This window comes from Larus michahellis, chromosome 4, assembly GCF_964199755.1.
Source record: "Larus michahellis chromosome 4, bLarMic1.1, whole genome shotgun sequence".
Taxonomy (NCBI): Eukaryota; Metazoa; Chordata; class Aves; order Charadriiformes; family Laridae; genus Larus; species Larus michahellis.
Window position 1 is genome coordinate 78,186,521 of NC_133899.1, and position 22,425 is coordinate 78,208,945.

The 22,425-nt window shown below is 40.3% G+C and overlaps 1 protein-coding gene across 4 annotated transcripts in view; it reads left to right on the top strand.

The window, feature by feature from the left end:
* The window catches only part of SERGEF (secretion regulating guanine nucleotide exchange factor), a 159,651-nt gene that overhangs the window by 121,122 nt on the left and 16,104 nt on the right, over positions 1–22,425 (top strand). The window contains exon 11 of one of the 4 annotated variants that reach the window (XM_074585805.1): positions 9,905–10,001. The exons of the other annotated variants lie outside the window; for them this stretch is intronic. Within the exon in view, the coding sequence (XP_074441906.1) occupies positions 9,905–9,915 (11 nt within the window). The 3' untranslated portion in view covers positions 9,916–10,001. Of the gene's footprint in view, positions 1–9,904; positions 10,002–22,425 lie in introns of those variants that run through there. 4 annotated transcript variants of the gene reach the window in all.

Genomic DNA, 22,425 nt, shown 5'->3' on the forward strand with positions numbered 1-22,425 from the left:
GATACATATCTGCAATGTCAAGCTCTCATTTACACCTACTGTCCAAAATTGGAGTAATGGTCGATGCTCCTCTTTGGCAGTCACTCTATGGATTGTTGCTGTATGTGTGTATGTCTGTGGATAGTTTATTATGCAGAAGAAAAAACCATGTAGCAGAAAGGATGATATTTGTATATTGTTTTGTTTCTAAAGCCTTCATCTGATTATTTGTATTATTTATAAACTTTTTTTGGTAAATAAGCTTTATCTTGGTAATCATATATTTAGATAACAAAACATAGCACAGACATAAAGGATGACAACTGATCTGAACCTAGATGATAAATACAGTGACAGTGGCATCCTATTTTTAGCCAGAGCTTCATCATGCTCCAGGATCTGTTAAGTGACCTTCACTCCATAATTTAAGAGGCATACTAATTTGGACAAAGGCAGGAATGACCCTCACTGGTGTAGGGCTAATCAGAGTGAGTTTGAGTCAAACCAGTATTGTCCTCACAGCAAATAGACATATCATGAAAAGTTAGTTTCAGCAGACGAGCCTAGCGATTAGCCTTGAAGATCATGAAATTTGGTCTGTTCTGGGTGAGAGGATTAAGACTGGAAATGTCAAAGCTTCTTTTGGGGAATGTATTTAGCATGTATGTGAGTATTGTGTGTATGTGTGCATATAACTTACAAACACAGATGCGTACATGCACGTACTGTAAAGAAGGTTCAGATTCATGAGATCTAGGATGTCAATTTTTTTTTGTTAGTATTCATTTGGCTTCATTATAGCTGAATCCTCTGACTGGCTTTTGTCTTTCTAACCTGAGACAAGATGTTACTTGCAGTACATGAGGTCCCTGACACCCCTTGATGCCTCTGGCTTGGAGCAGTGCTGGAATGTAGTAGCAAGGGGCAGATGTCCCTGCTGTTCCCCAGCTGCTGCTTCCATTACCCAGGCCTCTGGCTGTTTCTTTGCTGAGAAGTGTTTGATTGCTGGTTTGGAGTGAAGGACTAGGATACTAATAAGAGAACATGGCTTTCAGTCCAGGGAAGACAGAAGATGAGAAAGTTGGACAAAGTCGTCATTTTCTGCAGCTGTCTTGATATGACCTCACTTGCCCTTAGCAACAAAAAGCCCTGTTTAATGCCTGTTGTTTTCCACTCTTCCCCTAATAGCTGTCTTGACACCCTGAAGGGTATCAGCCACCTTCTTATGGATTCAAGAACACAGATTTTTATCTCGGTTCTAGGCGATATATTTGTGTGGTGAGGCACTTGACTGCACTAGGGACATCTCTAGGAACTTGAGCAGCTTTAAGGGTATCGGATCCTGCAGCCGGAATGTGGTGAGTCAGCAACGAGGATGGCAGAAATGTAGCTATTTCCACCTCTTCACTGCAACTGCAGCATGTCACTACATACATTTCCCTCCTGTTGAGTAGGTTTTGATGTCAGTTGCTTTAAAAATATTTATTCAGTTGAGACCTGTCTGTAATTTTGGACTGCTTATGAGGCTTTTTTCTTCATATCGTCATACTAGGGCAACTGCAGAAATGGTAAAGATGTAGGCCTTGGCGTAATGCCTCGACTTCCAGGGTGTGTAGTGATGTCAGGAGAGCTGCACCCCCTCAAAGTCAGAGTACTGTAAGGAAAAAGATGGTATGGAAAAATGGGACAGATTCTCTTCACAACTGCCAAAATCAGTGGCAGAACGGAGCTTTCAAAGATATCTGCCGTATAAGGAATAGTTTTGGACCTCTTTTGAATTGTTTCTGGCTAACTTATCACCTAATCCAGTGTGAAAAAAGGAGAGAGACTGGGCTCAACTTCAATTCCTATGCATAGAGGGGTAACTTAATGACAGTTTGCTTTGTGTTTGTGGGAGGTAAGCCAGATTTATCATGTGCTTTTGGTTGTTTTGTTTTGTTTTTTTTATTGAGGTTTCTGCTACGGTCTCTCCTCTTACACTCCAAAATAAGTTAGTAGCCTTTATTTAAAAACAAAACAAACAAAACTCCCCTGCTCCCTGTTGAAAATGATACATTTTAGAAAGAACTCATATTTCTACTCCCTTTTCTGTTCCTTTGTTCCAATATTCCATTTATTCAAATAAAAGGAAGTTTCTGGGCAAGCCATGTGTTATGATGGCTTTGTGCTCTGTTACCAGATTTCTCTCTAGGAAGACTGCTGACACAAGGATCTATCCCTTATGTAGGCATGTAGGAACACACAAGCCACATACCAACTGCTCTAGAAGGGCTGGATTACAGGCAGCGCTGCTCAGTAGTGAGTCCAGGATGCTGACAGCCTACAGGACAAGATGAGAACGAACTCTGATCTTGTGTTCCCAAAGCTCAGGGCAGAGCTTGCTTCATCTCAGAAACTTACGCAAGGTGACAGGAGGACTGAAGGGAGGAGGAAAAAGGAGGACTTAAGCCCATTACCTTAAATTACCTTAGATTTTTAATTGCTAAAACTGTAGGGGGCCAAGAGCAAAATGTACCATGAAAAATGAGACTGTGCAGTCTCTTTGTGATGACCACTTGTGGGAGTTTGCATGCGTGCAGACAGGTTAAAAATCTATAAGAAATTTGTTTTCAAACTTTAACTAAGGCCAAACAATGGCTTGTCCCAAGTGTGGAAACCCACTTTTTCTGTGCTCATTCTGGATTTCAGATATTTGTTATTGTCTTGCATGTCTAATGTGTAACGGTTAAAACTGTGTCCTCCCACATGGTTGGAATTTTTAAATTGAGGCTGCATCACATTTTCAAATGCCGAAGTTATAGGTTCCCATGTAATTTTCATAAAGCATCCTGTCAACGCTCAAAGGCCTGTTCAGGGTGCTGCAGATAAGTTAGCAGCAACCAGCCAGTACTAACAAAGTTCTGTTTGGGAGCACAACGCTCTGACATCTGCAAATGGTAAAGCACCAATTGATAACACTCAGGAGTCCAAACAATGAAATAGCTCACTTAAGAACAGAGACTGATCCCTCCACTATGCAATCAGCTTGAACAAATGGAATAGTTGCTGCCAACAGCAATTAAAAATGGATGATGGAGATTTAATGCAGTATGGCCTTCCGCTCTGTCCTGCAAGTGTATTGAGGGGAAAGGAGGGGGAGATGAGAATTGCCTTCAATGAAATATCCCAAGCTAACACTCGCAGAAATCAGCATCTGCTTAGTAATTGCACTCAGTCTCACAATTATTTTCTTTATGTGAACCTAAATATTTTAACTGTATCACTTTTCCTACCAATCTTGAATCTGAAACTTAGCAGTGTTTCCTACTTTTACACACAGCTTCTTGGGAGATAACGGCCACAGCATATTGATCGTCACCATTCAATTGGGGCTTGCCTCTTCTCACTTGTTGTGCTGCTCCTTCTTGGGCAGCTTCCATTGTGTTCATCCAGCAAGTTAATGGTCCAAGAACCCAGTGCAAGCTCCTGGAGAAACCTCCCAGGTTTTTACAGATCTCAAGTTGTTATCTAATATGACTGAATGTTGCTGTATCTCCAAGACCAAATATGCCTCCTTAATTGAAGATAATGGCTTTGACTGGATGAGAATAATAAGAAAACAAAATAATAATAATGACTCACACTAACATTAGAAGTAGCTCCCTGTTCACAAGCTGTGTTTTGCTTTCTTTATTCTTTCATCAGGTCATTGTTTCCAGAAGTGACTAACAGTTTTGGGAATCCCTCAGTTTTTGGTTACAAGAGTTAGTAAAGGGCAATGAAGGTGCCTGATTTCAGAGGGCAGGAGGGGCCTGTCCTAAAGCTGTAATCCTTTAATGAATCTCAAATTGAGCACCAAGAATAGCTAGTTAATTTTTAAAATGCTCATTGGACCCTAGCCTCATCTAGCTCTGAACACAAATCAGTTTGTGTACTGTCTCTCATGCAGACATGTGGATCAACACAAGTCATGTCTGCATGCACGTAGACCACTGAACAATCGCACTTCCTTGTGGAGATGAACTTCTTTATTAAGCATTTCTAGCATACTGTATTCTAGTTCCCTTTCCTGTGTTTAGTTATTGTATTTCTGTTTTCAAAGACACTAGTGAAGATAGAGAGGTTTGTCCTTCTGTTTTATACACTCCCACTTTTCCACTTCCAATGTGGCTTGCTTACTAATATGATACACATGGAGGACAATAGCTTTTCTTCCTTTCAGTTTCAGTTAGTTTCATGGACTCGTGGAATTGGTGTATTTATAGGTGAAGTAATATTTTAAGTGGCACATAAATAGTAACATTCATGATTTTCCAGCGTATGAATCCCCCTTTGCAGATTTTCATTTTGGAATGGTACTTGTGTTGTCAAACCCTTAATTGCCTACTTTGTTTGTAGGGTTTGTATAAATGTTAAGTGCATTTCAGTGTGAAGTCTAACTTCTAGTCAGATTCAAAACAGTTTATCCGAGGAAAAAGTATGTCCCTTGTTATCTTGCCCACTGTATGTGGGCCTCATCTCAGTTCTGTGTGTACATAGCAGCTGTGAATTTGTAAGGTGTTCCTGAGTGACTGGCTTGAAAAATATGGAATATTATAGAATTATTTTTTGTCTAGATTCAAGGAACGAATTTTCCACTTCAAAATAAACTGTCTATATAAAGAAATACTTTCCTTAAAATCCAAAGGCAAACTCAAACCTGTCTAAAATGAGAATAAGGAAGCTAGCAAACAAGATTGACAAAAGTCTCAGAGACTGCAGAGGTCACAGAAGCCAGATCTTAGTTTTATAAAGACTTTTCTATACTGCCAAAAGGAAAAAGCGGGAGCATGATTGTTTTTATTGAGTATCTTTTTAAAAGAGATTTCTTTTTTGGTAACTGATTCTGACACACATTGAAACTTGCTGTCTGAAGCTCAGGGCAGAACAAAGGCCAACAGAAGTAATTACTAAATTCTTAAGATTCAAGTCTTGGAGAAATTGCCAAAGTTAGCAAGGGCAGTAGATTTAATTGCTTGCGAAGGTTATAGGTGGATTTGCTTTTCTGATTGGAAGGCTGGAATTCAATTTAGAGTGATGCAGGATGTTACCTTGCAAAACTATTAGTGCAAATTACTGATAGGAATGTGAGGATATGGGGTCTTCCTAGCTCTTAGAAGGAAAAAACTCCATGAACAGCCTACTTGCCTATAAGTGGGGTGTCAAAGTTCAACATGTTGGTTGCAAAATGTAGGTATTCAGGTAGAGATCATCCTGCCAGGAAGAGGGCAGTATGGTTATTTTTTATCACACCTTATGATAACATTTGATTATTGATGATACCTAAATCCTTCAGATATAAAGCACAAAAGATCTCTCAATTTTAAGGGACTTTGGCAGGAAACAAATGAGAATTCTGATGGAGGAGTATGGAATTCCTTCCTACTCCTGCCCATTGGCCACTGGCAGGGCAGCCTGAGGCCTGGGGGTGGGAGTGCCTTGTGGTGTAGGGGTCAGGATACGTGAGCACATTATCATAGAATAGTTTGGGTTGGAAGGGACCCTAAAGATCATCTAGTTCCAACCCTCCTGCCGTGGGCAGGGACATCTCCCACTAGACCAGGTTGCTCAAAGGCCCGTCCAACCTGGCCTTGAACACTTCCAGGGATGGGGCAACCACAATTTCTCTGGGCAACCTGTTCCAGTGTTTCACCACCCTCAGTAAAGAATTTCTTCCTAATATCTAATCTAAGTCTGCCCTCTTGCAGTTTAAAACTGTTCCCCCTTGTTCTATTGCTACGCTCCCTGATAAAGAGGGCTCCTTTGAGTACTGGAAGGCTGCTATAAGGTCTCCCTGAAGCCTTCTCTTCTCCTAGCTGAACAACCCCAAGTCTCTCAGCCGGTCCTCATAGGAGAGGTGCTCCAGCCCTCTGATCATCTTTGTGGCCCTCCTCTAGACCTGCTGTAATGTGTTGGGGGCTCCCAGAGCTGGATGCAGTACCTTTTGAGACAGCCTTGATTGCATGCTATCTCCAGAGCAGTGCTCCTTACATATGGGACTTCTCCGTGTGCCCCTGGCTTTCACTGCAAGGCTTGTTACCTGCTGTGCAGGGCAGTGGGGCATGAAGGTCACAGGGCAGAGCCCATGTTCCAGGTGCTGTCTGATGAGCAGGCAATGGAGGAGAGCAGTCCTGCCATTCCTCATACCAGGGATTTAAAGGCATTGTCAGGCTACATGCTTGGTAACACCAAACAGTGTTGGTGCTGTTTCTTCCTGTGTTTTTTTTTTTTTTTTTTTCCCTTTCCAAAGGTCCTCACAGTTTTGGTTTGTGGCTTAGAATCCCAGAGAGGATCTCAGCTGTAGGTAGGATGGGGTGAAGTTGAAGGACTAAGACATCTGATGTCTCTTATTGTTCAGATACTGAGATGGTGGTATCTGCATTTAGTAGAGTCCTCTCTATTCAGTTACAGCTGGAGCTGTTAACTCCTTCTTAACAGGAGTTACAACTGTTAATTCCTGGTTTTCAGTTTTTCTCTGTGCTGTCGATGTTAAATTTCCCTTGCCCTTGAAGAAAGAAGAAACAGTTTCTTAAATGGCTAGCTGTTTTTTTTTTTTTTTCTTCCTTCTTTGGAAAGGTTATCGTCCCCATTAACTTGCTCAAGCTGGCCTCTGGCTTGTATGCATGGCACCTTGCTAGATTGCTGTGAATTTTTTACAAGACCACCACTGTTTTCTGTGAGCCTGAAAAGTGTAAATAACTATGCACACAGCAGGACTCTTCAAAGATTCTGTGCTAACCTCTGACATGACAGGTTGTTTTTTCTTCTCTTACCGTCAATTTTACCTTTTATCTTTTGCTTATCTGCTTTCAAATTTTATTTGAAGACCCTCCCATTTCCCCCTTAGAAATCTGATTCATGTAGGCCACCCTAAACAAGGGACCACCTGAGCTGCAGTTGCCTGTATTTAGAAACATGGTTTCATTTATCAAATTCGACTAACCCTTCTTTCTCTGGTATTTTTGCTTTCCTTCCTCTGTCTCTTCAGATTTGCTATCATCAAGAGTTTTTAAAATATATTCACATTTCAGGCTTAAATATAAACTTAGATTAACTATCATTTAATTAAGATAACATAATCAGGATAATTAAACTTCCTAAGATGGAACGACTAAGCCCTTGTGATTTACAGCCTGTGCCTTGTGATTTTCTGTTCTGTGCCTGATACTCGTGTGTGAGTGACATCAATGTTGAGAGGGCGCTTTGCTAAATGCTGTGTCTGATTGCAGTGTGACCACCAACCTGGCTCAGTGATGGGAGAGGTGTGGAGTTGGCTGAGGCTGAAGCCTCACAAGACAGAGGTGGTACTGACAGAAGCAGGCATCCTGGAGAGTTTTGCAGACTCCTTTTATTAAGAATATGCTCCAAGATCTGACCAGGACTTTGGTGTGTAATGAGCTGTGTTTTGGGGTTCCTTGTGGATGCAGTGTTTTTGCCTAGGAGCATCCAGGAAACAATGTCCTGGATGCTGAGACTGCCCAGCCATTGTTGCCCTTTTCACCTTTCATCTGTAACGCAAGTGGTGGGACATAGCAGGTGTGGAACTGCCCATGCACAGGAACTGTTGGCTGCCAGCAGCGTAACACAGCCCTTCCAGAGCAGCTCACCAAGGTTGCCTGCTGCTCTCTGCATTGCAGTCCCACAGCATTTTCAAGTGTATTTGAGGGGTTAAGTGTTATCTTCAGTCTTGTTTGCATGTTGGAGAGTGCTTAAGAACATAGGAATGGTGGTTGGGATGAGCATTTCTGTCTCTTTGGTGCAAGAGAATTTTCTGTAGCTGGAGTAAAACCTGGCTGCATAGGAAAGGGTGCTTTGCCAGAGCTACTGTAAGCTCTGAGCTAAAGACTCATAAATGCCATTATTTTCCACTTGAGTTGTCAAAAAAAAAAAAAAAGTGTCATATATTTTAGCTGTGTTGCTTCCTGAGCTCCTAAAAAGCTCTTTGGATACCTCCATTTTGAGTTCAGTAAGGTAACCTATGCGGAAGAAAACAGAACAACTTTGTATGCATTCCACAGAGATTTGTTGCTGGCAACATTTGAAACCACTTATTAAAAGAAATATTTCCGCATTTGTAACTAATTGTATAGGAAACAGACTTTGGTTAGCAAATGTCTTTTTATGAGGACAAGCTGATTCATAATTTTCTTTCTACTTCATAATCTATGCAGATGAAAATTACTCTTGTCCTTTCTGTGAAGCTCTTTTAGAAATCTTTTCTAGTCAGATAAAGTAATTTTTTTCAAAAGTAAGAGTAAATTGAGTCAGTGGCTTAAAAATTAATATTTTATTCTTGAATAAAATGTTGTACAAGGAAATGAAAAACGAAGATCCATAAAAAATTTTTTTGCTAATAAATACAGTGGCTAACGATTGGCTGATTTGAAAAATTCTATCTTTTAAGTCAAAAATATTCATTCAAATGCATTGGCTCTACAAGAAATGGCTAGACAGATGGATATTTAGTGTATGTGCATCAGATTTTTCTGGAGTTCTTGATTTAGCAGATGTACAGATGAAGTTTGTAAGATAATAGTGCTGAGCCAAGGCAAAGTTGCTGAGTACAGTGCTTTTTTTTTTTTTTTAAACTTCTGACTCATGGGTGAATCTAAGCTAGAACTATGTTTAATATTACTATGAAATTCAAAAGATGGCTTTCATGGCATGCACTGAAATAGGTCTTTAGATAATCTCAAAGCAGGCTTTTCTTTCCTCCTCTTAGTTCTCTGGACGTTCAAATAAGATAACATTTTGCAGTGGAAGGGAAACTTTAAAGCAAACAAAATTGGCACACTGTAGCATATTTTTGGCGTGCTTGTATGTAATCAACAACTTTCTGCATTTGCTCCGTTTGCCTCATCGTACCCAATTCCCACCAGTTCTTTAGTATTCAGCACCAGAGACGAGTTTAAGCTTGTGTTTCCAATCCCTCAGCATGTTTTTTGCTCTTCCACTGGACAAAAGTCTCCCTACTTAGGTGATGCATAAACATTTTACTTCTCTGCACTGATCTGTCCTCAGCTGCCTGCAAAGCCATACCATCAGAGACACTGAATGCATGAGTTGCCTTGGTTGCAGTACCCCTATCTGTCTAGCTTTTGTAAAGCACTCCTAGCTGAGTACAGACAGGGCTATTCTGCATTGTGTTCAGCTGTGCTTGTTCTAGATAACTCTAATACTGTTGCACGCTTGTCCTTTGCAGGAAAAGAGTAGAAAATTCCCATTGTCAGATCTTCAAGTTAACTGAGTGGTACCTGGACTGAGCAGTAATTATTCTGAGTAAGCTTTTCTGCTCCAGCTCTTTTCATTACTGGGGAAGTAAAATAGAGGAGGGTATAATGGGAGGTTGTTTGTTTTATTAAGATTCTTGGATGGAGCTGGCATGTAAAGATGCACTTTTAGCTGTTTGGAATAATTAACTACCAAAACATAGCTGTGATATTTGTGGTTAAGGAACTGTGACTTGATAGCTTTTTTTATTGCCCCTCTTCCATGAGGAAGGTAATCTCAGCATCTAAGCTAAACCAAGGCTAGGACTGAAACCTTAGCTATTCTGCAGCTTTTTCAGTATGATCCGTTCACCCAAAACTTGATGAGCTTCTTAAATAATCGTGGTGCATTCTGGAATTTGCTGTGCAGGCTCCCTCGATGCCTTTGAGGAGGAGACGAGGTCTGTAATGTTTCCAGAGCTCTGCCAATGCAGTCAGCATAATGGCTTTATTGAAGTCATTCAGGTACCTTAGCAGAGCTGTTTCCAAGCAGGTATAAGCAAACTTCAAGGACAGGATATGAGCATATCCCGAGCCCTTGTAAACAGTGACTTGAGCTGGTAACTACTTAACAGCAAGGTTGTTTTTGTGTTTTGGTTTTTTTTTTTCAATTATTATTTTATGTATTTTTTTTTCAGCAAAAGGCTGACTGTCATCCCCGAGTCCTTTGAGAAAAGTTGAGAGGTGTTGATGCCTTCCTGCAGTCCCTGCAAAAGGCAGAAGCTGGTGGGCTTCAGCTGTGACCACCTCAGGCTGCCGCAAGGTGTGTTTGTGCCTAATGCATTTGGCATTGCCTAAGAGTAGGGACTATGTGTAGGTGCCACAGTTTGCTCCACACCAAGGGTTGATTCTGAGACGGGGAGGTATAAAGGGAGAAGAGAGCTTTCTGTGAAGATGCTTCCTTAGGCTAAACAAATGCTATCCTGTGTACTTCACAAATGAGGCTTAAAATAGAGGTAATAAATCGATACATGTTGTGTTTTGTTTTTAATCTGGTCTTCAGTTTCCAGATTGGCTTTTAAGTATCTTGTTGCTATGGAGAAAGAACAGCTCTCTCCTATGCAGTGGGTGCGGATAGCAGCACTCTTCACAGCATGTTGTTGTACTGCCTCTTCATCCTGCAGCTTTTTTTCCCAAGGAAATACGGCTGTTACTGCTATGCTGCCGTTTGATCTTGTCTGTACTTGTGATTGATTTCCTCCCCCCCTTCCCTCTTGCCCTTTATGAATGCCTTTTCACCATCTTTGATCTTATCTTTATCTCCTCTGCCTTTTTTCTCAATGAGGGCTCCCTTCCCTTCCACATGAAAATTAGACTGTTAGCAAAGCCTTATCTTCTCTCTCCCGGATGCTTTCTTTTCTGTATTTGTGGTCAGCGAGAGAAACCAGATTTGCAGTAGGCACAGGAAAATATTTTGCTACCAATACATCCGTTTCTCTTTGTTGTTTTTCTAAAATAAATGAGCCAGCACTCTGGTACTACGTATACAGCCGAGACAAAGGGTGTTTCTGGAGATTGCAGCAATGTTATGTATCTGCTGGTGAGTCCCTACTGCAGCAGAGAGACTGTATGTCTTGACATCCAGGCGTGTCAAGAGCTGTACATGACTGTTGTTCATGTAGCTCTGTTACGTGTTGTTTCCCTCACCTCGGGCTCAGTTCCCAGCTAATGCAGGCTGCAATGCAGTTTGCTCACAGGTCATCTCTCCAATGATGAGATGATGTCTGTGCTTGGGGGACCGAGGAGAAAGGCCAGGCCAATGGAGTGGCAGGGAATACAAATGCACAGACCAATGTACCCCGCTGTCCTTGAACATCAAGGGAGGCAGCAGGCTTTTTCAGTGCTGCTGTGTCAGAGCCCTGGAGCTGCAGATTCAGATGCATTTCTGAGGCTGAATTACTGAGTGCTTTTGTTTGTACTCTTTTCCTCCCCTGCTGCTAACTGCAAGACCAGTTAGAAAAAAAAGAATGTTATTTTAATTGAAGATACACAAATGAGCAGGGAAAACTTGGAATGAACCAGAGGAAATGCTGTGAAAGCAAATTCACCTCTTTTGCTGGTGGTTGCTTGATAGCTAGAGACTGTTCCAGTTATTTTGAAAGGGCTCAGCTCCCACTGGGGCTCTGAAGTGAACAGGCCGTTTTTTTCAAAGGCCATCTGCTGAGCTTCTGGGTGCTGCTCATTTCTGGAGACCTCTGAAATGTAAAAATCTTGTTGTCTACTTGTTTGTCAATGAGAATGCCATGTGTATACCAGATTGACCCCAATTTTTCTCTTGGTTTCCCTTTAATTTACTATATTAATTTGAATCTGTCTCTGTTTTCTGGATTATCTCTGATCCCCTGCAGTGTGAAGAAAGCCTGCTTGTCTCCTGCTGCTGCTCTTAGCTGATATTATGTTGTTAAACTTCCGCTTGCTCATTGTCAGTCCTGTGTGCGTCTGTCTCCAGCCAGGGACATCTAATTGTGAAGCTGCTCTGACTGCCCCTCACCCTTCAATGACTGTATTTGTTTGTCTACCCTTGGGTTGTCTTACTTCCTTTGGGTTTGACCATCTCAGATATGTTTCTTTGTGCTGTCTTTGTAGCCCTGAAAGCAGATCCAAGATCAAGGCTCGTATTTATCTTAGAATGGAAAGTTAGGGGAAGAGCAGCAATGCCTGGAGGGCAGGCCAGTGCAAGAGGTGGTGAAAGATCTTGCACAGCACAGGGCAACTCTCAGGAGAAACATGACATTGTTCCTGTGGAGCTCTGTGCCTGGTCTGAGCCCCCTGGCAGCCCAGCCCTTGTGTCAGCATGAAGTGCAGTGGCTTTTTTGCTGTAGTAACATGAAAGTGGATTCTGAATTTGTAATGATCATCTTTTGCCATTGTTATTCAGTTACGTTCTACTGATAGGCATTGGGAACACAGGGTAGGGCAGTGTCTGGTATTACTGGCAGGGGTCCTTTTGATACTGCCAAAAGAGAAATAGTATTAGTACTGTTCCAATATGACCTTTAGGTCACAATAAATTGAGACTGCACAACTGTCTGCTGTTGTAGTCCACTTAGGAGCTGAGAGCTCAGTGATCAAAATGTAAAACTTGTCAGAACAATCTTGAAGGCTTTTTCAGGTTTCTCTGCGTATGTCTCCATGCTGACACTTCTGCAAGTTGCTTGGCTACTTTTTTTGTGAAACAAGATTCTTGTTACTGAAACGGTTACATTTGGTGATACCTCCAATGAGCAGAGTCCACTACATGGCTCTTTTTACAAGGCTGGAAAGGAAGAAGGGAAGAGTTCAGGTATTGAATAGTAATTGCTAGTAAAGGAACTGCCTGCCTAGGAAGATTTTCATTCTACATTTATGATCAGATTTAAGTGTTCCAGAACTAGCCTTAGAAAAAAGATGTATGTATATATAGCATAAAAATAATGGGTGTATTTATGTAAAAACAAAAATCTGCTTATGTGCTGAAAGGAATTATGGAAGTGTAGCAAATGCTACATCACCATCTCTGCTGGCAAGATCAACCCAAGCACAAGGACGGAGGTTGTCAGGCCCTCTTGTTTCTGGGAAACAAATTGACGTGATAAGATTTCCAAGTAGAAGCCTAATATGACACAAATAATGCACATGTGAAGAATAGTTTGATTTAAACCTATATATATTTTGTATATGTGTGTATGTATAGAGGTGTGAGCGGGCTATCCCCTTTAAGCTTGTTCTTCTTCACATTTGAGATCACAGAATTTTTTACTGTGTTTCAGAGATGTCAGTCCCAAGTCCGTCACTGGGACTACGTATGTTTTGATCATGTGCTGGCAGGTTGGTCATCAGAGTCTTTTTTTGCTCCTAGGATCAGAGCTTGAGCAATATGGTCATGAAGGACCCACTGTGTTGTTTAAGCCCTTATGGATGGACAGGTTACCAAGGCCTGAGCTTCCACATACACATGTATGTACACTAGTTAAGCTGGAGAAAGCAAACCGCATCCTACCATACAGCAAAGTTTTGGAGGGTTGCTGCATAAGAGCCCAGGAGACAATCTGTTCAGCCATTCAAAATGGCTCCCAAGTTCCGTTTGACTCACTTAACACGTTGTTGCTGTACTGAATAAAGGGCAAATGGCTTATTTTGACAAGGAGTATAGACTTTGTTTCTACGTTTTTTTTTCTTTCTCTCAGCATAGACTCATTCTGGCAAACAGATGCAATAAGAGACATTTGCGGACTTGCAAGTTTGTAAAATTGCAGTTGTTTAGTAAACGTATACAATGTGAACTACAGCAGTTTCATCATCAGTGGGAAGCTTGTAGTTGGGAAAAGGAAGAGAAGGAAAGACCTTGACAGACTATCTTTTAGTGGTTCTTCGCTGGTACATTTTGAGGCCGTAGCCTGATGGCTCAGCAGCTAGCAGGCTCGGTCCCTCACTCTGTGGTCTGTGTGTCAGCAGGGTGTTTAATATGACAGTGCTTTTTGTGATATGAGCTGCTGACTTCTGGGACTACCAAACAGATGGTGACTACGTGAGAACACGTGTAAGTGGCTGACACTGTAGATCTTGTTTTCCCCAGTTGTCGCACTGTTCAGGATGCAGTGTTTAAGTCCGGGATCAGCATAAAGGTTTCCTTCCTTAAGAAAGAAAGGAGAAATAACCACCCCCACACCAAACCCAAACGTATTGAGGCCTTACGGTTCTGATGCCCTGAGCTATAGGGAGCTTGTCAAATCCCCCCGTTTGCAAAAATAACACTGCAGAGTAAGTTTCCTGGGTGGAGTTAAGTGGTATGGTGCTATTGCAAAATTCAAGCAGTAAATAAATGTAAATCTCTGTAAAAAGAGTACATTGAAAATAAAAATGAGGACAAAGGGGGGCCCAATGTGTGTAAATAAATCAATTTACTATTTCTTATATTTTCCACCAAGGACAAAGGAAATTGCAGCATAGTGCCTCCTCATGATCGTTTGAAAGCTGCACTGTACTGTTGGATTGCTCTTTGGCAATCTTTCTTACTGAAATCTGTCAAATTCCAATAGACAGAAACAGAACCTGATTTCAAAGTGTGTTGTCGACCTTCTTCTGACATGGATCTCAGAATAGATCAACCTTCTGACGTTTGTTCTTATATCAGTGTATCTGTAGCTTGTGGAAATTTAAATATTAAAGCATAATGTCTGAATCATAGCAACCCTTCAGTGTCCAATGAGAAAGCCAATCTGCCCAGTTCACGTGCTACGTTTTACTCCATCTGCAGAAATTAGCTTCCTATGTGCTTTTTAAATTTAAAAAAAAAAAAAGAAAGAAAAAGAAAAAGCTGAAAACCCAACTCTCCTGGAAAATGATATAATTTGGGAGCTGGCTAGTGCAAAGAATTTTTTGCAGAATCACATTGAGTTTCTCAGCAAAGAAAGAGGATTGTTGCCTGCAGCGAATTGCTAGAGGAGGAAAAGCCAGATCCTATGAGTCTGGAAAAATGGGAACTTAGGTTGAGAAGAGCAAATATGAAGCTGCCTCAGATTACCGTGTTGCACCCAGCAGTTTCTTTGCATACAGTGTCTGGTGGAAATTGTATCACAGCAGTGCAGTAATTTCAAGGCATAGGAGTAGCATAGTGGTAAGCACTCAAGCACAGGTCTGGGGCAGGTGATCTCCAGAGGTGCAGCCTAAGTTATTTCATGTCCTGAGGCTGTTCCTGCCTGGGATCCATGAAAGTTCTGAACAAAACGTTTGGTTTAAAATACAGACGTGGAAAAAGGGAGAACGGTGAAGCCACGCACTGGCTTTTAGGCAGTACAAGCTGTATGAAGTAGCTAAAGTATCATGACTAAAAGGAAGCCTTCCTGAGGAAGGGAGGCTGCGGGCACTGTACTCCAAATGTCTCTGTGTCATTCTCTGTTTTCTGTAAGCTGTCTGTCTCCAAAATGTTCTGTTGAAAGCCAGAGCTAGCACTGTTGCATCCAAAGCATTTATTTTGTGATTCATAACTGTGACTGACGCTCAGGAGAGAGATGCCTGGATGGAAGGACGTTTCAAAATAGTTTGGTAGCCAGCACAGATGCCCAGGGAGCAGCCAAGCCCTTGAAAACTAACAGGAATGAAATGCTGTCCTTTTAACCCTCTGAGCCAAGAGGAACTGTATTGCTGAGATGCTGGTTTTTATTGCTGAAGGGATAAATTAACATACTTATTTAGCAAAATGCTCAGAGAATTGGTTGTATTTTACCCTGCTGATAAAACTGGATAATGGTTGTTTTCAGGGTTTGGGGTTTTTTGCATGGTTGGAGAAGGAGCCTTATGTGTGTACTGTGTGTGAGCCTTTCCAGATAGTGTGTGACTCTGTCCCTACCTGTTGGCCCTAGTATAAGATGTCTCCTAAGGAGAGGGTGGTTAAATAATGCCAGAGTTGTATGACAGTTTTGTAACGTGAGTAAATATCATCTGTTTAGCTGTAAGCAAATAAATCCTTTTAAATATCACAGTGGATACCTTAGGGGAAGAAACATGTGCATTGAAAATGAAAGCAACTGGAAAATATTGTAGCCTTTAGGAAAAAAAAAAAATCAAGATTTTTTTTTTAAGAAACTTTTGTTATTTTTGTCTTCTCTTGAAAAAATGCTGTCTTTTCAGTGATATATCAAAAATATGTCTATATTCAAAAGTAGAACTAGAAAATCAAAACAATTATAGCTCCTTTAAGTTTCTGGATAAACATATTCCATCAAGAACTGAATGTTTATTCTGAAGAGTTTTGATGGAATAAGTTTTTATAAGCCTCTCTTAAAAAAGATTTGTAAAGGTAAACTGTCCTAACTTACTGTTCATCTGATATTGTATATTCTGTTATAAAAACAAAATAGAATTTCAAAATGGATTTCTGAATGTGCTAAGCGTTGCCAAAGTGGGCAAAGTGCAATTTCTTATCTTTTTGGAAATGCCAGTCCTAAAAGGTTTTGGAGTTTTTCAAATAGTTTAGTGCTCTCATGAAAAATGGAAACATCTCCAACTTCAGTTGCAAGCTGAAGCTCTGTATATAGCTACTGCATAATGCCAACACAGTGGGATCCTGGTTTGGAGGAGGGCTGTGGCTGCAATTATTATGTCTTCATATTAATTACAAAGCCAGGAAAAGGAAATGGGAGTTTTGTTCCTCTACTTCGAGGAAAACAGTGTATTTCGAGTTTAATTTAAAAATAACAAACACCTTAAAAATCTGGTACAGTTGAAAAGGAGATTAGCATCATGGTTTTTCTAGAACAAGCCCAAATTCACCAGCAGATAGAGAGATTGCCATATTCTTGAAGGTGCTGGCATATTCCAGGAGCAGAATGTGGAAAATCACCCCTACTGTAAATCTCTGAAGCTGAAACCAGTTAAGTGTGTCCTCTTTAAAGGACTTACTGCTCCTGTCGTCATTCGTATCTCTTCTGACATTGGCATTTCTAATATTCTGGTTCAGGATCTCAGTGCTATAAAGATTTGTGGTTGGTAGGTATGGAAGTTGGTTTTCTTCCTGTCAAAATGGACCACTAGAGTCCTTCTGCCAGGAATACTGAAACAGACCAACATTGTATACATTTCAGGAAACTAATTGAAATTTTTAAAAAAATAATTTATAATGTATGACTGCATTAAAAAAAATAAAAATCGCTTGTGCATCTCTTTTGTTCACAGTATGGATTTCTTGTCTTTTCAGCTTTGCTTTACTGTTTTGTGATCCAGAATATAAAGCTTGTTGACTGTTTATTAGCATAGTCTGATATTCTTAACATTGTACTTAGTTAATAGGTTAGAAAATATCATTAACAAAGTCTTACTTATTGATTTCCCAATGTAATAACAAATAGGTGTACTGACATAGTTAACCGTACACATAATTAATGGCTTCATGTTTGGAGCCAGATTCTCTGCTATTATAATGGTGAAACAAGTGGAGTTTTGCCAGCAAATAACTTGGCCTGTTTTCTGTTTGGCTGTCTGGAAATGCATTTTTACTTCGTACACCCCAGTGTTTTGGAAGATCTGTCTGTAGATAAATCTGCAGGTAAGTTGTGGTAGGATGGAAACTATCATTTCTAGGAAATAGCAAGTGTTTAGGGGAGTTGGCGAGGGATAACTCCAGTACTGGGGTAATTGTCACATTCTCAGTGAGTACATCCCTGATTGATGGCCTTAAGCCGGTAATAACGGAGGAGTTTGTTTTATTTCTTGTTTATTTGCCTTTTGAAGGGGAATGTATAATGCATCAATTAATAAATTAAAAAGTGCATGCCTGTATTCACAGGATTTTAAATTGGGAAGCTAGTATCTATTGCTGGGTGGAACAATCATTTTAAGTAGCTGAACTAGATAAGCGCATGTCGACATTTTTGTGCATAAATTCATTCTTAATGCTGTAGGGTATAGTTGGATGCAGGGAATGTTAAAAGAGCTTGACAATGTCTGAACCAAGATTCTGGTGTCAAACAGGAGGTGAAATTCGCTTTATTCTAATTATTGATTAAAATTTTATTAGCAGGCTTTAAAGATATTGGTGAGGCAGCTCTTCAGGGATGAGCAGCCTAAACATGTGCCTTCCTGTTTCCATAGCAACACATCTTTTTCATCCTTTACAGGCAGCCTAGATCGCATTGTGTACTGCAAGAGTATTAGATTCAGAAGGGGTAATGTTAACAGCTCAGTAGTTTTCCCTAAACCTTGCTGGTAAATATTTTTGGTTTAGATGATCATTAGAATAAAAGTGGTTGGGGTTATTGTGCTTTTTTAGAGAAAGGGATCGTAACAGCAGAGCTGAAAATGGGGAATAACTGGCAACCAGGGTGAAGTGTTTTGGTTTGATTAATTGAGTGCAAAACTGGCTATTCCTGTCACCATGCAAATGCACTTCATCAATAAGGTCAAGATTTTAGCAGGAATAGTTCTTGGTCTGGTGGTTATTGTTAAAATCTTTGGAAGTGTTTTTGGTTCATATTGTTTGAGCTATTGGAGAGAATTGAAGTAATGTAGTAAAGGTTAAGGCTATAAATGGTGGCCATTAGCAAGGACCGATTTTCCAGCACTGTGGATCATGGCCTTGGAAGCTCATTTAGAGGTGGCATTTTGAAGCTCAACATAAGTGATTTGGTAGCTTTCCAGGATACTTGAGGACATTTCAGACTGCGGCATATTCATATTTTGTTGCGAGCTTGACACTGTTTTATTGGGTTTGGAATGTCAAACTTGTCTATCAAGTCATAGATTTCTATGACTCTGGGACAAAGCATCTTGCTGTCATTTTCACACTGTTCTCAGCTGCTGTGAGCGCAGGAAAATCCTTTTAAGAGAGTATCCTTTGGATAGAGAAATATCTTTTAGAAAGATGCATCTTTTGTCTTTTCTTTGAGACATGAATAATTCAGTATAACCCTATGCAAATGTTTATTACTCTCTATGAAAAAAAAAAAAGTGTGCGCCTTCTCTCCATTTGTGTAGTGTCAGTTTTTCAGTGATGAATCTTTGTCAAATACAGCAATGTGCTACAGTGTCTTCTGAGCTGATTGCATGTATATCTTCTGTTTTGGCATTGTGGAGGCTTAAATTACTGTTTAAATTGTGAATTTTAAAATGCTATTTTAATGTTAGCACTATATAGTAAGAGAAGCAAGTTACCGTGGGGGAAGTATTTAAGCAATGCATAACGATGCACATTACCACAATATTTTCCTTTGGCCTTTAGGATGTTTATTTTTTTGTTTCTCCATTTGTATGAATTTTTCCATGAGATTACGTGAGGCATGTCAATAAAACTTGAGAGCTTTCACAGTAGTTGTTGCTATAGTTACATGGTGCAGTTCTTAGCCTCCTGCACAGAAAGTAAACCACCTGCAATTCCATAAAATCCTTTATTGGCAGAGAAAGATTGAAAGAGACAGTACTGGTGTGCAGGTACAGAGCAAATTCTAGGTTGCTCTGATATCCTTGCAGCTAATGCTGTCTTCATGCAGAGGTCTGCGTAAATGCTTTATGGATGAGGACAGCATGGAAACGGGACAAAAGATATCTTTTGCGGGGGGAGTGTGGGGGGGGAAAGGTGCTGCATGCAGAAAATGGGAGATAAGAAATAAGTACTGACACAAACTAAAAAGAATCTCAGTTCATAGCATATCTCAGCTCCAGGAAAAGAGGGACTAAGTTGCCTTTTAAAGACCCCTGAGTCGTACCCCTCCATACAGACAGAAATGTCACACTCCTAGGATGCTGGTCTTGTCTGACTCCACAATTCACTGCTTAATTTAATCCTCAGGATCTGCACAGCACAAATGTCGAAATCAACACTGGCTTTTAGGAATAGCTTTTTGTCTCAACAGATCTCACACACTGAGGAGCCCTAAAATGGCTTTTAAGACGGCTTCTCTGTACTGAACTTACTTAACTGAATTCTACTCTCGCTACATGTTATTGTCTTTTCTCTTTCCTATATGGCCATTAATTTAAGGACTTGGTATGCTGCTACAAACCATAGACTTTTAAAATCTTCCCTGGGATAGACAAATATACCTGATCTGTAGATGGGGAAACAAGAGCACTGAGAAGCATTTGCCTATGGAAGCGCTCTGTAAAGCCACCCTATAAAAAGTCATCTTTACCTTCATGATTCTCTGCCTTGAGTTCTTTTTATGACTGAATAAAGTAGGACGGGTTTATTTCATATCAGTCACCATGTGAGAAAGGACAGTTAAGTAAGTGCATGATGTCTCATCTTATGTTAAATTCGAATGTTCATTTTTCAACTGTGTTCTAAATATACAGATGAGCCAAGATTCCAGGACCCAATAACGCCTTCACTGCAGGGTTTTTATTCTTGTTTTTCGTAAGTCCCAGACTCACAGAGCAATGTGAATCTAATCCCATGGATGATTAGGTAAAACAGAGATTTTTAGAGTTGTTTTTTTTTTTTTGTTACACAACATCCACGGGCTCAAGGAGAGGTCAGACCGTGTAGTAGAAGCGGCAGTGAAAGATGTTCCCTGGCCTAAAGAGATAACAATATTAATAGCTAGAATAGTCAAGACAAGGTGGGAAAATGTAGAAACAGTAGAGTCGTTGAGTAGCCTTTGGCCAGTAATGCAGGCAGTACTCAGAGGTTTAGTCTTCCACAGTCAGCTGCTTCTTGTGATGGTTTCTGCCATTTGTTGGGACGGCAGGTCTGACCAGATCCCTTCAGAGCTCAGGAAAGAGGATTATATTTTTGCTTTGTGCTGGGTAATTCTCCCTCTATAATGAGAAGGTTTAGAGTCAGAGGGCTAAGAGGACCAAAGCATTAGTAACGGAACCTGATAGCTGGAAATGAAGGTATTAGTCATGACTCGGGTTTTTGCTCTCAACTACAGTCATAAACTTTTTTCCTCATGGCTTCTTTTCTCATTTCAAGGAGAAGCAATTGGTGCCCTTGACGTTCCCATCAAGGCTTGCCTTCGCTGCTTAAATCCTGTTAAGACCTTTGTTGATTACCAGTTAGAGAAGCAGCTATGAATCCGTACATGTAGTCAGCCTGAAGGAGAACTGGTTACCTAATTACATTGTCAGCTAAGTAATTTTTGCACCTCCTGGGACTCGGGTCTAGCCAGTGCACGCTGACACGAGGCTGAACTTGATTTATATTGGCTTGTGGATGAAAAGTTGTGGTCAGTGTCATGTTAGTCAAATGAAATCTTTAAAAGTAGAATTACGCTTTGAAATGAATAGAAAGTTGTCATTGTTTAATTGTCCTCTGGAGAGCCAAAAAATTTTTCAGTAGCAAAAGCATCCAAAAAGCATGTCTTGCAGACAGAGCAAGAAATATTTCTGCCTGCGAGAGCTTCGTGAGCTTTCTAAAACAAACAAAAAAAAAATCCAACCAAACAACACCTCCCCCTTCCCCAATTTAAAAAAGAATGAAATAAAGTGGTGTGGGAACTGTAGACTAATTAATTAGAAGGATCTCCTTAGAAAGTTCTAAAAAGAATAGCCTTTCATGCTGGAAAGTAGAAGTTCCATCAGCAACCTTTCAGTAAGACACATTTGCTGGGAGAGAAAGTATTGAAAATCAGAGCTGCTGAAATTAATGGAACCATATTTCAACACAGTTATTTAAAGACAGTTCCAAACAATAAAATGCTACTACTTAGACATAACAATAATTCTTGTTTCCTAAGAAATTACTGAAGTGCAATGTTTTTCTTCCATAGTAATAGGCATTCTCATGCAGAAATTGGGAACAAACCTAATCTATCAGGTAGCTGAATAAACTTATGAAGTCCTCCTTAAATTTAATCATACACAACTGCCTTTGAATAAAAGACTTTGCTTTTTTTTTTTTTTTTTCCTTTCCCGTAATGTAGATTTGAACCAAAGAGATACCAAAGATGCAGTAAAACTATAAAGACAGAGCATGATGTTTACTGAAGTGGCACCTAATGCAGTGCTGATCATTATGGTATAGAAGGCTTTGTTAACTGGACAACATTTAGAGTTGTCTGTGTATACATGACATTTTGGAAAATTGGTTTACACCTGTATTCTCAAAATTGTCTAAAATTGTTGGGGACGCTTGAAATCTCAGTGGGTTTCTGATTTTGCCTTTGAAGTACCTGATTTTTCAGAAAGCTCAATGTCTTCTGAAAATAAGTTTGTAAAGCAGCTTGGGCTGGGCATCTAGGCCAAGATTTGTCTGCTATAACTTAGTTATAGACATAGTTTAATGTCTGAGCTAGTCAGATATCTGTAGGCAATAGAGAGGAAGAGATGGGTAAGAGGATGGTACAAAGATTCTTTTGACTTCAGGTATGTGCCTTGGATAAGATGAACCCGACTCTGAAAGTGCCTTTTTATCTCTTAAGTATGAAATGAGTTAGGCGCCTAGGTGAAGGATGGATACGTACATACATATGTACATACTTGTAAGTACATGCACCATAGATGTTTTGGGTTTCGTCAAATTTAATCCCACTTCCAGAAACTGAGGTACTCCAAATCAATAGTGATCTTCTGTAGAGGGATGTGTGCAGAAAAAGAAATCATGTTGTGTGTTGCTACTAATGCAAGGTCCGAAAGCATGAAATCTGTTAAGCAAAAAGTTCTGCAAAAGATAGCCAGACCTCAGGCGGGCATTACTGGCCGTGAAGGGTGATGGAGTGCGATGTGAGTGGGTAACAAAGCAGTG